Source organism: Centrocercus urophasianus, unplaced genomic scaffold (assembly GCF_019232065.1).
Source record: "Centrocercus urophasianus isolate 14NV4802_14NV808 unplaced genomic scaffold, USGS_Curo_1.0 seq_26, whole genome shotgun sequence".
Lineage (NCBI taxonomy): Eukaryota > Metazoa > Chordata > Aves > Galliformes > Phasianidae > Centrocercus > Centrocercus urophasianus.
In genome coordinates, this window is record NW_024884822.1 from 7,921,264 (window position 1) to 7,935,193 (window position 13,930).

At 43.2% G+C, this 13,930-nt stretch overlaps 2 protein-coding genes across 9 annotated transcripts in view; one reads left to right on the forward strand and one right to left on the reverse strand.

Annotated features, from left to right (window-relative positions):
- SFXN1 (sideroflexin 1) overlaps window positions 1-5,002 on the forward strand; it is a 20,173-nt gene extending 15,171 nt beyond the window's left edge. For all 4 annotated transcript variants that reach the window (XM_042826104.1, XM_042826106.1, XM_042826105.1 and 1 more), the window contains 3 exons: window positions 2,887-2,936; window positions 3,616-3,663; window positions 4,883-5,002. In XM_042826104.1, the coding sequence (XP_042682038.1) occupies window positions 2,887-2,936; window positions 3,616-3,663; window positions 4,883-4,979 (195 nt within the window). In that variant the 3' untranslated portion in view covers window positions 4,980-5,002. The remainder of the gene's footprint in view (window positions 1-2,886; window positions 2,937-3,615; window positions 3,664-4,882) is intronic.
- On the reverse strand, window positions 3,371-13,869 carry KIF20A (kinesin family member 20A). Of its 5 annotated transcripts, none has more exons than XM_042826099.1 (19): window positions 13,856-13,869; window positions 13,473-13,654; window positions 12,943-13,032; window positions 12,704-12,823; window positions 12,106-12,244; window positions 11,827-12,014; window positions 11,598-11,742; window positions 10,438-10,638; window positions 10,103-10,214; window positions 9,922-9,993; window positions 9,248-9,391; window positions 9,003-9,168; window positions 8,602-8,763; window positions 7,785-7,924; window positions 7,584-7,686; window positions 6,762-6,960; window positions 6,500-6,591; window positions 6,101-6,238; window positions 3,373-5,600 (listed from the first exon to the last, which is right to left on the reverse strand). In XM_042826099.1, exons 2-19 carry the CDS (start codon window positions 13,635-13,637, stop codon window positions 5,328-5,330), a joined length of 2,649 nt encoding a protein of 882 aa, XP_042682033.1. In that variant the 5' UTR covers window positions 13,638-13,654; window positions 13,856-13,869; the 3' UTR covers window positions 3,373-5,327. The 5 variants fall into 5 exon arrangements, with proteins under 5 accessions (XP_042682036.1, XP_042682033.1, XP_042682032.1 ...); XM_042826098.1 differs by having other exon boundaries at window positions 13,782-13,865; XM_042826101.1 differs by lacking the exon at window positions 13,856-13,869 and adding an exon at window positions 13,782-13,797 and having other exon boundaries at window positions 13,473-13,651.
- Window positions 13,870-13,930: the final 61 nt, after the last annotated feature.

The window sequence follows — 13,930 nt, forward strand, 5'->3', positions numbered from 1 at the left end:
AGTATTCCCAAAAATTATTGCTAGAAAATGATTCAAAAATGTTTTTAAAATACAAACACGCACTTGCTGGTTAAAGAAATCCTAATTCTTGACCAGAAAACTCTTTAAAAATTTGGTTTTATATACACACTCCTTTTGCCTTTGATTTCTGCAGTTGCTTTAACTGCATTTTGAGGAATTAAGCAATGCAGTGACTCTTGGTGGTGAGGCTGTATGCTGGCTGTATGCTGCACATATTGACGAGCTCCATGTGGAACCAAATCGTTGCTACATTTGCTGCAGCAAAAGGACCCATAAGCAACCTTGCTCTAAGGGACAGGGTTTACAGATTTGTTTAGTCTCAGATAACCTTTCCCCATGGGAAACAAAACATTTATCTCATAAAAATGTCTGAAAATCCCAAGGGAAACTGAAGCTTTAATTTATTTTGCCACTCTCACATCTTCAGGGACTGTTTCTTTCTGATTCTGCATATTATATTGACTCCAACAACTTCAAGTCTCTTAGTCTGTAACTAAAGTACATATTCAGAGCTCTTAGAAAACTAGAACAGCCTTTTTTTCTTTTAAATATCATTCTTGAATGTCTTACACCATAGCTCATTCCATGCTTTCCTTCTTTAGCTGTTGTTTCATGTAGTGATGCTCCTTCAGAACAGTCATAGCTACCCTGAGAGAGCTGACACCGTTGGAGATCTCGCAGTAGAAGCAGCAGAAAAAAATCTGATTTTTCTTTTTGGCTTTTGTTTGCTTGCTCCATTTCTCCATTTTGTTTGCTATCGTTTCTCCACTTTCTCCTTGCACTAACTGCCAAAGATGCCTTGCAGTCATCTGGAATTTAAATCCTAATTCATCTGAAATTGCCTTCTTCCCTGTTTAAATACATCTTCTAACAGAATAAATTCTTTTGCTGTCTTGCACTTCTCTGTTTTCTCTTTATAAGGATGTGCAGCCTGCATTTGAGACTGGCTTTATTATTTTAAATCGTTCTCTAGGCAGCCGTTGACCTTCTGGTATCAGTGTTTCACCTTATTTTTACCTTACCATTGTTCTTAATTAGTGCCATCTGGAAAAACTCTTGAAAAAGAAAAGCTGTAATTCAGATCAGGCACCTTGGCAAAATGTGTTCCAGCAAATGAAATGGGTGTCAGTACTGTCTGTGTTCATAGGCTTTTTTTCACAATAATGACCTGCTCAGGTGAAAGCTTGAAACCAAAATCAGGACGCCCTTAAAGTCTCTTTGGTTATAGAAGTGTTTGGGGCATTTCTTTCATGCATCTTGCAGTGCAGTTCTCAGCATCCCTCTCCTTTAATTCTCCTTGTATGAAGGAGCCAGTTTTCTTACTGAGTTTTTGTGTTCCCAACTAAAGGTAGGATGATGACTTCAATCTTCCCCTGTCAGCCTGGAGTCTCTTGCCATTGGAATTCTCCCACTATATAAAATGTAAAGTATTTTGAGTAATTTATTTCAAGTGAGAGTCAAAGGTGTATTTAGTGCGTTGTCAGAACAATGGAGCACAGCTGAATTCAGTCTTTACCCTTCTTACTGTTGCTTTTTCTTTTACTACCTATTGTTGCAGTTTATTGCTGAATTGTGAAGTTCTTTCTGCATTTGTTTCTGGATTACAGATTAACACCAGGAAGAAGGAAAAAAAGAGGATCAGTGTGTTCTACATCATTTCCTCTTTCTCTCAGACTCTGGAGAAAGCTTCGTACACAGGCTTGCTTACCACTGCTTAGACCTTACTTAGCACCAGCTTTATCACACTGAGCTTTCTAAATGTCATCCTTCTATCTCACCTGTCAGACACTGCCTGTCTTTTGTTCACTGGTTTCCCTTGTAACTTCTACATCTTGAATAATGCCTCTTGCAGGAGAACATCTCCATTGTTGAGAACATCACCCACCATAACACATTCTTACTCATTAGCTCATTTGTTTAAAAATCAGCTTCTTATCATAGCATTTGTGGCATACGTTCTGCTTATTAAAGACAGCATTTAATTTTACAGTATGATTTTACAGTAACAAAACAGAAAAAGCCCTACGTAGAAACTGTATTTGAACAGATTTGGTTTTATTCCATTAGCAATTTCAACTAGAATTCTAACCTGGACTAGGGGAGGGATTTCTTGAACCATTCAAAGACCTACAAGAAAACTGTGTCCTTTCTTGGTTTACATGCAAGAGTTAAAACACTAGAGGGTATGCTATAAAAGAAAGGTCTGTATTATGGGGTGCTTTCTCAGCTTTGTCCCCTAGTCCCTCTATTTTTTTTCCTTAACAAGAGATGAACACTTGCAGAACATGGCTGTATGAGGCTGGGTGCTTAACAGTTAAATTCCCACGCGTCATATCGTAGTGTATCATAAGACAGGAGGAAGGGCAATCAGTTCCTTGATAATTCCCTTATTTTCGGTCTGCAGGTGCAATGGGTTGTTGCCCACAAGGCAGAGTGGCAGTTGTGAGTTAAAACCAGTTGATGGTATGGAGGAGAGAGAGACAGCCAAACTCCCTGTGCCCTCAGGTCTGCCAGCGCGTTCCACCAGCGCCACTCTCAACTTGCTGGCTACTGTGGGCTTACATGACTCACAGAGGTACAGGTCAGGATCAGTTCTAAAGTAAAACAGTTGGTCACCTACTGTAGTTTCTAAGGGATGCTCAGAACAAGTGTAAGCTGATATCACTGAGAGCTTTCTTGCTAGTTGAAAGAGGTTGGGATAAGGCTTTCAAGCCATAGCTCAAGCTTAAGGTATGCTGGTAATCGTTTTCCTTTCGTCATGTAAAACAGACTTTTAGGTGCAGGTTGTTCCTTCCAGTGCAAGTTTCCAAGGTGGGAAGAGGAATAAAAGATAGCATACTCAGTGTTATATTTTACTTTAAACAGAGATTTCCATGGATGAGTGCTCCTATTCAAGTTGGATTAGTCGGATTCTGGTGAGTGCCTTCTTTGGATTGTCTGCTATTTTGAGGGCATAACTTCAGGGGTTGTTTTTTGAGGAAAGTAGCATTTGCATTTTGTATAAAGGTTAGAAAAAAACACTTATGTATGTTGAAGCAATACAGATAAGCTTCAGAAATGACATTCCTCCACTGTTTGGAGAAATTGAGACTACAGCACTTCATTTCTACATCTGTGGCTGATAAAGCTGATAATACGATGGAAAAGGAAGCAGTTAAAGAAGTGGACAAAAAAAAAAAAGCAGGGGGTAAGGAAGAGGAAAGGAAGCGACAGGAAATGCGTAAGCAACCTGATTTTTAAAGAGATACTTCAGCTGCTACCTCCATAAACAATAAACTAAGTAAACTAATACTGAACTTGAGTTCTTGAAACATCTGGTTAATGGAAGGTTGCAGTTGCTGTTGTTTAGCACCTCGTATTGCACGAACACCAGTGCAAAGCACTGCAGGGACATCAGATGAAAGGGTATTGCTTATGCATTTAATACACAAAGGATTTCAGCAGTACAATGCAGTGAGAAATAAAGTTGTTTTTCATTGAACCTTATCTCACCATCCTACCAAAACAAAAACAAAAGAGCTGTGTGCTTACACTGTAAAATTTCAAATTTTTTTAGCACCCTCAACATTGTAAACCTGTTTTTGTCTTCTCTAGCCTTGTGTTTGCAACTCCTCTGTGTTGTGCACTGTTTCCTCAAAAAAGGTACGTATTCCTGTTACGTTATTCTTTCTTTAATGTGACATTCAACACATGCAAGATACTGCAAAGAGACACAAGTTGTCGTTGCCTCCCAGAGCATACAGTCTCAATATTCATATAGCATGATAAACATGAGAATATTCAGAAAAGTAGCGATGAGTAACATTGTTATTAATGCAGTCTACATGACCTGTTAATGTCCACTGAGGTTATGGCTTCATTAAGAATGGTCAGATCCCACTTCATTTTTAGCTAGAAACTGGTTATAGAGAACAGCACTTGACTGGGTGTTAGTTGCAACTTAAGGGATTTTTTTTCCCCATCAGTACAAACTCCTCAGACTGAAAACCTGTCAAAAAAAAAACTCACAGCTGAGATAAGAATAAGATCTGGCTGAGTTACCTCCAACTGAAGTTAACTCAAATTGCAGTATGTAGTAGAAACAGGGTCTTATGTGTTCAACTCACTTATCGCTCATTATTTAGTGATTATCAGCACTACAAGTTGACAAGCTGCCAAATGTAGCTTAAAAGATGCAGGCTGGAGCTGAATTGGTTAAAATAAGAAGCAATTGAAGTAGCTTTTGACTTCCAAAAAAACAAAACACCTAATTCTCAGCTGATTTAATTGAATAGCACAAAGCAGTTTTGGCTGTTTTCACGCCTGGCATAGAAAAGGATTGTGCTAAAATCTACCCAGAGACAGCTAGCAAACCAGCTAGCACCAAACTCAGAGCACCCCTCTACCACAGTAGCCTGATTCTAACTGGTGCTCTCAATTTCACAGAAAGATTAGATCTCAGACTGCTTTAGAAAATTGCAGCTGTTTATGTGATCTGGCAGCAGAATTCACTTTTGTGTGTGATGACTCAGAAATAAACATTAACAAAATAAAATCAGACAGTAAAACAGGCAGAAGACATTGATTATGAAGAACACCCTAAGGAAGAGAAGCTTCTAATGACAGAACAACCTTAAGCAACTCCTTAGCTTCCTACCTTCATGATAGTAGGAGCTCAGCTGTTCCTGTAAGGTATGGAACATCTCTAACACCTTTTAAATGAGGGAGTCCTTTGCTTATAGGTGGAGCATGATTCCTTTATGAGGAGTTCTCAGTTCTTCTTTATAAACTTTCAGAACCCAGGAATTTTAAAGAGATTCAGTCTTATTTTAGAATCAAGTGCTTGTTGTATATAACCATTTTGCTTGTTTCTTTTGCTCAGTTCTATGTCTGTAACACACTTGGAGCCAGACTTACAAGCAAAGATCCAGGAGAACAGCCCTGAACTAGAACGTGTATACTTTAATAAAGGATTATAATTCAAGGAAGGGAGAATATCTTACAAGGAGATCTTGTGAACTTATTTTTATGTACCAACACAGTTTAAGAGAACTCATTTTAACTGGTCTTTCTGTTAAACCACACTCTGCTCCTCTGCACTGTTTGATATTTAAAAATCTTTCCTTGCTGTAGTGTTTAAATTACAGAAGGTCATTTTGTCCACTTTGGTATCAATTAAAACTTTTAACCATACATATGCAGAAATGTTTACATAAGCTCTCAAGCAGCTACAATAATAAACAAGCACACAAAGAAGAAGAGAAGCTATGATACTGGATGTGCCACCTGTTCCAGTAATGGGGAGGCAGGGATGCCTTTCCAAGAAGTCATAGAGCAACTGAGCGGAGTTGCCACCCCCTGGTAGCAGCAGGACGGGGAGCTGAACGTGTCAGAAGGTTGTGCAGGAAGGGCTTTTTGCCAGGAGGTTGGTTAGGTTGTAGGTTTTCCCTGTTGGCACAGAACCGTTTCTTTAGCGTAGACATGGGAGGAGCCTGGAGCTTCTGTACAGTGTGATACTGTTCAGCAATGCAAGCTGCTTTCTTCCGCAGATCCAGTTTTACCAGCATCATGTTGTTCTGCAGTTCTGCCAGAGTTTGGTCCTGAAAAATGGAAAGCAGTATGTGTAGAAATGCAATAATGCAACTCCTTGGTTATTATAAATTGAAGACTCTGCTGAACTTCACTAACCAGCATGCTAAGTAAGGCCATACAGAAAAAGCTCCTGTCACCACTATAGCAGTTCAGTAACAAAAGGGAAACAGTTATGCTAAGGAAAAAACAGAATCCATCCTGCTGTACGCATGCTGCCATAGCAACTGTGATGGAGCACAGTGGATAAAGGAATGGGAACTCTGAATTCTGCTTTAAGTGCAAGCTGTCAGGTGGCTGAACAGAAACAGTTGGGTCTCCTTTGGAGAGTTCAGTATGCAGTATGACTCAGACACTGAGAAGATTTAGCAGTATAGCTTCCTTGAAGTAACAGGTATTTACATGTCTAGAGAATAAGACATTTATAGACCTAGATCCTTGTAGCTGCAACTATCTGCTGCTTATGTCAAAGTACATAAATACCACACTGCAACAAGAGACAACACATTACCTGTCTAGCCAGGATGTCATCACACATACAAAGGGCTTCTCGAAGTTTCCCTGCACCTGTACTGTGGCAGCATGCCCTCTCTGCAGACTGAAGAGATTCCCCAAGTTTTTGTAATTCTGAGCGCAGCAATCTCACATTCTACAGGAGAGATTTAAAGCAAGCTGTTGTATTAACACTGTTCTAGAAACAAGGCTGCTCTGAGACAATCCAGACATGCAGCACTGAGGGAGATCTGAGTGAGGTACAGTGGGATCAGTAACACCAGCATCCTCCACATCTGTGCTCAAGGTTTGCTTTCAGAATGCTGTCAACCATTTAAAGACTTGAAAATAGCAGCTCCAAATACATTTTAACTGGCAAGGATTTTGCTATGCAAGTTTCTAACAGAGATAGAGTTACCTTCTGTCCATCCTCCAGTTTCTTGTCTACATCCACAGTAATGGGTTTGGCAGAGGGAGGTGGCTCCAGTAATCTCTGGTACTTGCGCAACTCTAAGGACAGACAGAAACGAGTGAGCAGGAGCTCATTCACAGAACATCAGGTTTTTCTTAAAGTCTGGACTGCTCTTGAAACAGACAAACTGAGAAGAGCTCAGGCTTCCAGGCTTCCAGTTTAAACAAGTGAACTTTAGATTTTGAACTAGGAGATAAGCCTGCCTTACCTGATGATGTTGTATTCAACTCCATTTGACACTGCTCCAGTTTGGCCTTAGTATCTGTCAGCTCCTGCTGCAGAGCACACGAGGCAGCCACTCGCTTTGATCGACGCAAGCCTTGCTCTGAGTCCCTTTGCTTAGCATCCAGTTTTTGTTTTGCCTCTTGCAGAGCAGCTTGGAGCTCTTCAATCTTCTCATCACGCTCCTTGAAGCAAGTTCGTTCAAAAATTAAACAGCTTTCTTAATACAGCCTTTGTTACCTCAGATTTTCAGAGCCTTTTTCCCCCACAAGACACTCTCCATCATACATTCACACATTGGATACAGCATTTAATGCACTTTAACTGAAGATATGAAACCACTTCTTGAGAACCTAAACTATTTTTCCAGCCTCTCTACAACACATGTTAATTTGCATCTTCAGAGAGGGCCAGTCTCATATGATGAGAACTACAGACAGGCCTGCACCCTTCACAACTACAGGTAAGAAAGAAATTCAGAGCACTAGTGTTAATTTGAAGATTGCAAGACAAGCCACTAGCAAAAATAATAAAGGGACAAAGGATTATGTTGGACTAATAAAGGAATAAAAATGATCACATGTTAATTCCCAGATTAAGGGTTGAAAAAATCTGAAGTCCAACTAACTACAGAATAGTCAAGAAATGAAAATTAACAAGAATTGTGGATGAAGTTATCATGTATTAACACAGCACAAAAAAACACCCAAAATATTTATTTTCAGTCTGTGTAACATCACCTTCCTGGACTTAAGTACCCCCAAGTCCCTGCCACCTTCCCGATGTCATTCCATCCCTCTGAACAAACCTGGATTTCTTCCTGGTAATAGTCAGTCAGTGACTCCTTCAGGTTATTCAGTTTATCTTCATACAGTTCCTCCAGCAGTTCCTTCTGGGCATCAATGTGTTGGCTACAATGAGAACAAACAACTGTCTGCATCTGGGTCTGACAGTCCTTGGCACCACAGCACACCCTGCACACAGGGAGATCGATCAGCCTCAGCTGTACCTCCACCACTGCTCCTTCTGCTGCATGCCCTCCAGCATCTCATTGCAGATCTCTGTACGGAGGCGTATTTCTAGCTGCAGCTTCTCCTGCCTCTCTTGCACCAGCAGTTCTCGCGCAGCTTCCACCGCACGCAACAAGTCCTGCAAGACACAAACTCCCTTGCTCACACTGCATAGCAGAATTAAGACCTAGAGAAAACAAACCAGCTGATCCTGTATCTGTAAAGCTGGGGTAATCTAGGTTTAGGATGTTTTTCCAAGTGACTGCAACCAAGTTGGTAGGTTTGTTCCCAATTCCCTCCCCGTGAGATGGTTTAAACACCACTCTAACTGAAGCTATCTCCATAAGCAGCTTGCTATACTGCACTGACAAAGGCTGCACATGCATTTGCTACACTGATACATTCAGATCTCTGAATATACACTCAGATCTCTGCATTTCTTCCACCCCACTCTTTCAGCTATTCCAGCTGCCCACTTTGAGTATCCAGAAAGTCTGATTATTTTTCATCAGTTTAGCCAACTGTTTTACTAATTCTCTGATCAAGATTTCCCTTATAGAGATTACAGATCTGCACCTGAGCTCTTACTGTCCTTGTTCTACAAATGGACAAATGCTTTTAACCACGTGCTTCAGATTTTGAATGACTGTGGATGGAATACCTTCCATAGATTCTCAATTTACAGTGTTCTAGGATCACATCTTTGAGGTTTTCTGTCATCTTTTGCACTGAGTTCCAGGAGTCACCTTCCAGATTAACGTTTCGTCATCTTCTTGCTTTTCTATCAATAAAAGCTTAAAATAAATCACAACCCACCTCTCTCTCATAAACAGAGACATCCACTTCATCTTCACTGTCTTCTGTTTTCACTTCTTCCTTCTCTGTAGCCTCTGAACCCTGACTGGTTCGCCTGCTGTGTTCTTTGATAATTGATTGTATGGATGGAAGTCCCAGCTTTGTGGGAGGGGCCTGAACAAGCTGAAGGGGAAAAAACTATCATTACTGGCCCACAAAGCCTGGAGGCTACATAGCCTTTAAACACAGCACTTCTCTGTATGCTGTCAAACTTCTGACTTTAGTAGAGTTTGAAATTACTGTGGAGTTAACAATCCACTGCATAACACAGGGAAGGAGTGCCTGCCCTCTGGTAGGAAAGGACCCATTCCCATAGGAGGAGGCATCCTGAGCATGTCAGAGTGCTATTAAGTGTTACTTACCTGGCTGGCAATGGCTGAGAACTTGGCTACATACAGAGTTTCATCATATGTAGATGCACACTGATTAATGTTAACAATCATACAAGAGCGCCCACGTCCAGTGAAGAAACCCTGGAACACACGGGTTAGCTTGCTGTCCCGGAAGGGAACCACAATCTGCTTCAGTCTGTGGGGAGAGACAACAGTAAGTCCATGGGAAAAGACAGCCTCCCCACACCCTCCCCTCTGAAGCTCCAGATACTCACTTGGATTGCTGCTTCTGACGGAGGGCAGTGATGCAGCGACCCAATGTATGGAGGGAAGTATTGATGTTGTTTGCTTCCTTCATTCGATCCCCACTTTTCTGGTCTTTGCAGCGCTCTGATCCCGCAAGGTCACACAGGGATAGCCTGAAAAAAACGGAGATGTTATCATCTGACCCACCGTATTTGTGCTGTTCTCACCAGGTTTAAATTCAGACACCTCGCAATCACTTTCCCCTGCTCACAAGAAAGCTCCTTTGGGATAAATTAGGCAGGTCTTTCTGTCTAGCAGCAGCCCAAGTGTAAGGATTAAATGAGATAAGAACAACATGAGCTTGGTGTCACATCCAAAGATCCTCAAGACCACTTCCCAGGCACTGGGCCAACTCATGTCCAGATAACCATGCCTGAAAAACAGGCAGCAGCCTCAGTTAAATCAGCCCTGCTGCAAGGGCAGTTACTCATGCTTACTTTTAAAGAGCTTAATCTCAAGTCATATTTTGCTGTACTCCTCAACGAAACTCTCCCCACTGTCAGTTCCAGGCCTGAAGAGTGGAAACATTCACTCCTTTTAAGTGCTTCCCACAAGATCTTCCTTAAGATACTTCCCAGATCCACAGTAACAGTTTAAGAAAGTCCAGAGAATACCCACAAATCCTAGAAAGCATGGAACTTACTCACTGATTTTGGGAACAATTTCACTGCCACCTCCTTGCAAATGCAGAATCCGAATGGAGAAGATACTGTGACTGTAAAAGAAGCATGCAGGCATTTAAAAAGAAAACAATGAAATGTAACATTTAAAAGCTTCTCAGAACTGTATATCTAAGAAATGCTCCCTCCCCTCCCGCTCCAGACCTGCGACTGGAATTCTGGTTCATGTGGGTGCTGGCAAAACTCTGGTTTTTCCGACCCAGTTTCAGGAGCTTCCAGGCCTCATCAGCATCACAGACATTGATCCAGTTTAGATCTGGAAAAGAAGGCATGCATTGGGCACGGCAGTTAAAAAACCAAAGCATTTCCCTGACCTTAATAAGCTTCACATCCTCTTTATCCAGGCATCAGAAACTTCTGAAGGGCCAGAGGACATTGTGCTTCTCAGCATATCACTACTAGGCCACCCACTCTGTCCTCAAGTCTCCCTCAGGTGTGATCCACCTGGAGGCCCACTGTGAACATCTTTCAGGTAATACCTTTCACATAGGGGTTGCCAGTCTGGTCTTCACAGAGCCGCAGCGTCTGCCTCTTGCGGTTCTGGCCAGGGAGGGCTGGTTCTAACAAGTCATAGATTAACTCATTGTAAATCTCAAAGAAGGAGACCCAGATGGAGAACTGCACATCTCCTGTGCTGCTGAGTGAAATACGATCCAAGTCAGCCCAACGAGGGCCCAGTTCTGGGGAGGAAAAAAAGAAGAAATCATGACTGCAGACTTCCAAAGGTCAGATCTGAGTTGTTCAGGAAAAAACTGAAGTGTCCTTCTTCAGAAAGAGCACCATCCCAGACACCAGCTATTCTACATACCCTCTGCTGTTTGGACATGTGCAATTACCTATGCCCAATCACACAGTATTAAATTCCCTGTAACAGTATCTTTATGCACAAGGACTTCCTATATACTTGGTCTCAACTCAAGAAGCACAAGACATTTCAGAAAAAGTCTGACGTGTTTTAAGCCTTGTTACTCCCTGCTTCTGGATACCTACTCAGCTAGTAGTTCCTCCATTTGACAATCTGGGTACAAGTGGTCAGTGTGATATCTCAGTGCAGCCCCTTGCTTTCCAACAACCCCTCACTGCATGGCAGTCACCTGCTCAATAACCATATGTTCAGATTTTGATGAGACAAGTGTACAGAGTTCTTCAGCTGAGAGGCTGTAATGATATGATGGGAGGGAAAGTACCACAATAACAGCAGGGTAGCAAAGTCTTCAGCTGCTACAAATGAGAACAAGCCCAAACACAGCAGCCATAGATGCAGAAATGAAGGAGAAGAGCTGCCTGCCTTTGGAAGGCCTCAGAGTAGGCAGGGATCTCCAGCAGGAGATGCCCTCATCTCCACTGCCAACCCTTAAATGAGGTCTGGGAAAGGGTCTGTCCTGGCTCCGTCCCTTTCTGTCACTCAGGCACATTGGGCTCCCCTGGGCTGGCCCTGCCTTCCCAGCAGGTGCTCAATCACTGCTTCAGGCCGTGACTCAGCAAATCTGCTACAGGAGCCATCATCTTTCAAAGGGAAAAATCGAGACTGTAACACCTTGGCTTCTTTACTGAACAGCACAGCATCTAGATAGCTATTGCCCTTTCTTCCTCTGTTCCTCCAATAAGCAGGAGGTACAAGTTAGGTTTCCAGTCATACCTTCTGTCTGGCTGATTTCTGAATGGCTGGTAAATTGGCTGGATGATGAGAGGCCAGCAACTCCACTGTCAAAGCTGCCACTGATGGCGCCCTGAAGCTGAGATTCAGCACTGCAACTCCTTTTCAGTGGTGTTAACAGCTCCTCCTAAAAAGGAAGCAAGAAAAGCCACGACCAGGTGGTCTGACATTATTCACTCCCTAGGACACCTCCTGGAAGCAAAATACTTACTTCCCACAGGCCCCCCCGCAGCATGCTCTGCTTCTTGGTCTCTTCCTGCCGAACCTGCCTGCTGTCCAGCCAGATCACCTCATTGCACAGTGAAGGCTTCAGGTCCATGGCTTGGTACAGGCGGTCCCCCACACTATTGAAGATAACAGCTAAGGAACGAGGCAGAATTCCACCATCTTTGATGCTGCCTGAAGAAAGAGCAGGAAGCTATAGATTCAACAGAAATGTAGAAGCACACATTCACGTGTCTGCTCCCATTCACATTCATACTCCCATTACCCTGAATGGTGTGAGTCTTCCCTGAATTGGTGTTGCCATAAGTGTAAACCAGCCAGTTCTGCCCATTCAGTACATCCTTTACCACCTGTTTCATTGTTTCATCAAAAAACAATTTCTGCCCCACATCTGGTCCAAAGATCTGCAACAAAAAAAAACACAGAAAATGGTCTCATGTAGATGTTTCCTGCTTTTAGACTGCAGCTGATTTTTCAAACAATACTTCTTAGTCCTTAATGGAGCCCTCCATCCTCCACCACCACAAAACTACCAGTAATTTCAGTCCAAGAGCCCTATAAAAACAGACTGTTCACTTGCTTAGTCCAGTAACATACAATATTACTACAGCCTTTAGCATGCTTAGATCTTTATTAACAAAATAAGAGTTTGGCATTTGCTACTGAAGCTTACAGAATCTACTTCAAAATATATATGTAAAAAAGGAAAACATCAGAAATGAGTAGAGAATAGTACAAGAGAATACAGTTCACACAGAGTACTGATATTACTAATAATAAGGCAGCTTTTTAAGTTGTATTACTGGCTTAAGCTCAAAGCCCTCTTAATTGGGTTAATTGTGGTTGTCTGTGCAGTTACGTACCTGAGTGAAAGAGAACCTATGTGCTGCTTGTCCCACTCCACGTTCTGTGCTCCGCATGGTGAAGGAGTCCTTGGGGGCTTTTAGAAGAAGAGTCTCTGAATTCTCAATGCAGACACAACCCTGAAAGAGAAAATAAAATCCCATCACTGCAGCGGCTTACAAGAGGTTATGACATAACATCAAAGGAAAATTGGTTCTCCCAGTAAGAACACAGACAACTGCTTTATTAAGGATCTCACCTGGTCTTCCCCTTTTTCCAGCTCTGTGGGTTTCAGGGGTCGAACTCTCAGATACACCTTCAGTTTTCCATTAACATCTTCAGCAATAGCCTGCAAAATTTGCACAAGTTAAACACAGCAGCCAGAGCAGCAACGCACAGCTATCTGCCAGGCCCAGAACACCAACAGGAATCAATGCTTGGAAGACACACAACTCCCTGAAGGTTTGCTCAGTAATTAACAAACACTTCAGTGCTTCCAAGGTTCCCAAAAACACCAGAACATCTTTTCATACATTTCCACATACGGCAGAACAATTCTTGGGTTTATGTAGTGAACCAGAACAAGAACCCAAAGCTGTGACACCAAACTCAGCCCCAGAACTGAGCACCACATTAAGGAGCACCCATTAATTGTGCCCTTCATCAGTAGGCTGCTGGTAACAGGAGCTGCTCTGCCCAAAGCAGTCTCTTCTTAAGAGTCCCTGCTGACAATGGTGCAGGGCAACCATTTTGTGCTGCATGCAGGACGCAGCACTGCTCCAACCTCACCTGCTGGGAGCCCTCGAGATTGGGGGAGATAGCGGAGAACTCGGACAGGAGATCCTTGCGCACGTCAGCTCCAAACCCCGTCGCTGTGGATTCCAAAACGGGGGAGGCCGCAGCAGCACCGTCATCATCAGAGAACAGCCCCGGGGAGGCGAGCGCTTGTTCCATGGCGTCCCACAGGGCTGCTGAGGAAAAAGCGGCACAGGGCGATGTCAGAGCAGCGGCCCAGCCGGCCCGCCCGCTTCCCACGAGCGCATACCCCCGTCCCGCATCACGCACACACGACCCTGCGGACGGGTCCTCCCCACACACCGACGCAGGCCGCTACACGGGGCTCCGCCACCCGCCGTTCCCCAGCCCTCGGTCGAACGAGAGGCGCCGCTCACCGGACGAACGCCACTCTCACCTCGCGGCCGCTGCTGTTGGGGTTTCAAACCTCGCCGCCCGCTCGCTAAGCCAAT

Excerpts from the sequence above, each read along its gene's own strand:
- KIF20A (XM_042826099.1), bottom strand. The coding sequence starts at position 13,637 with ATGGAACAAGCGCTCGCCTCCCCGGGGCTGTTCTCTGATGATGACGGT. Across the intron at positions 8,764-9,002 it reads TCTCAGCCATTGCCAGCCAG|CTTGTTCAGGCCCCTCCCAC; the intron begins GTAAGTAACACT and ends TTTCCCCTTCAG. Across the intron at positions 6,961-7,583 it reads ATTACCAGGAAGAAATCCAG|GAGCGTGATGAGAAGATTGA; the intron begins GTTTGTTCAGAG and ends ACTTGCTTCAAG.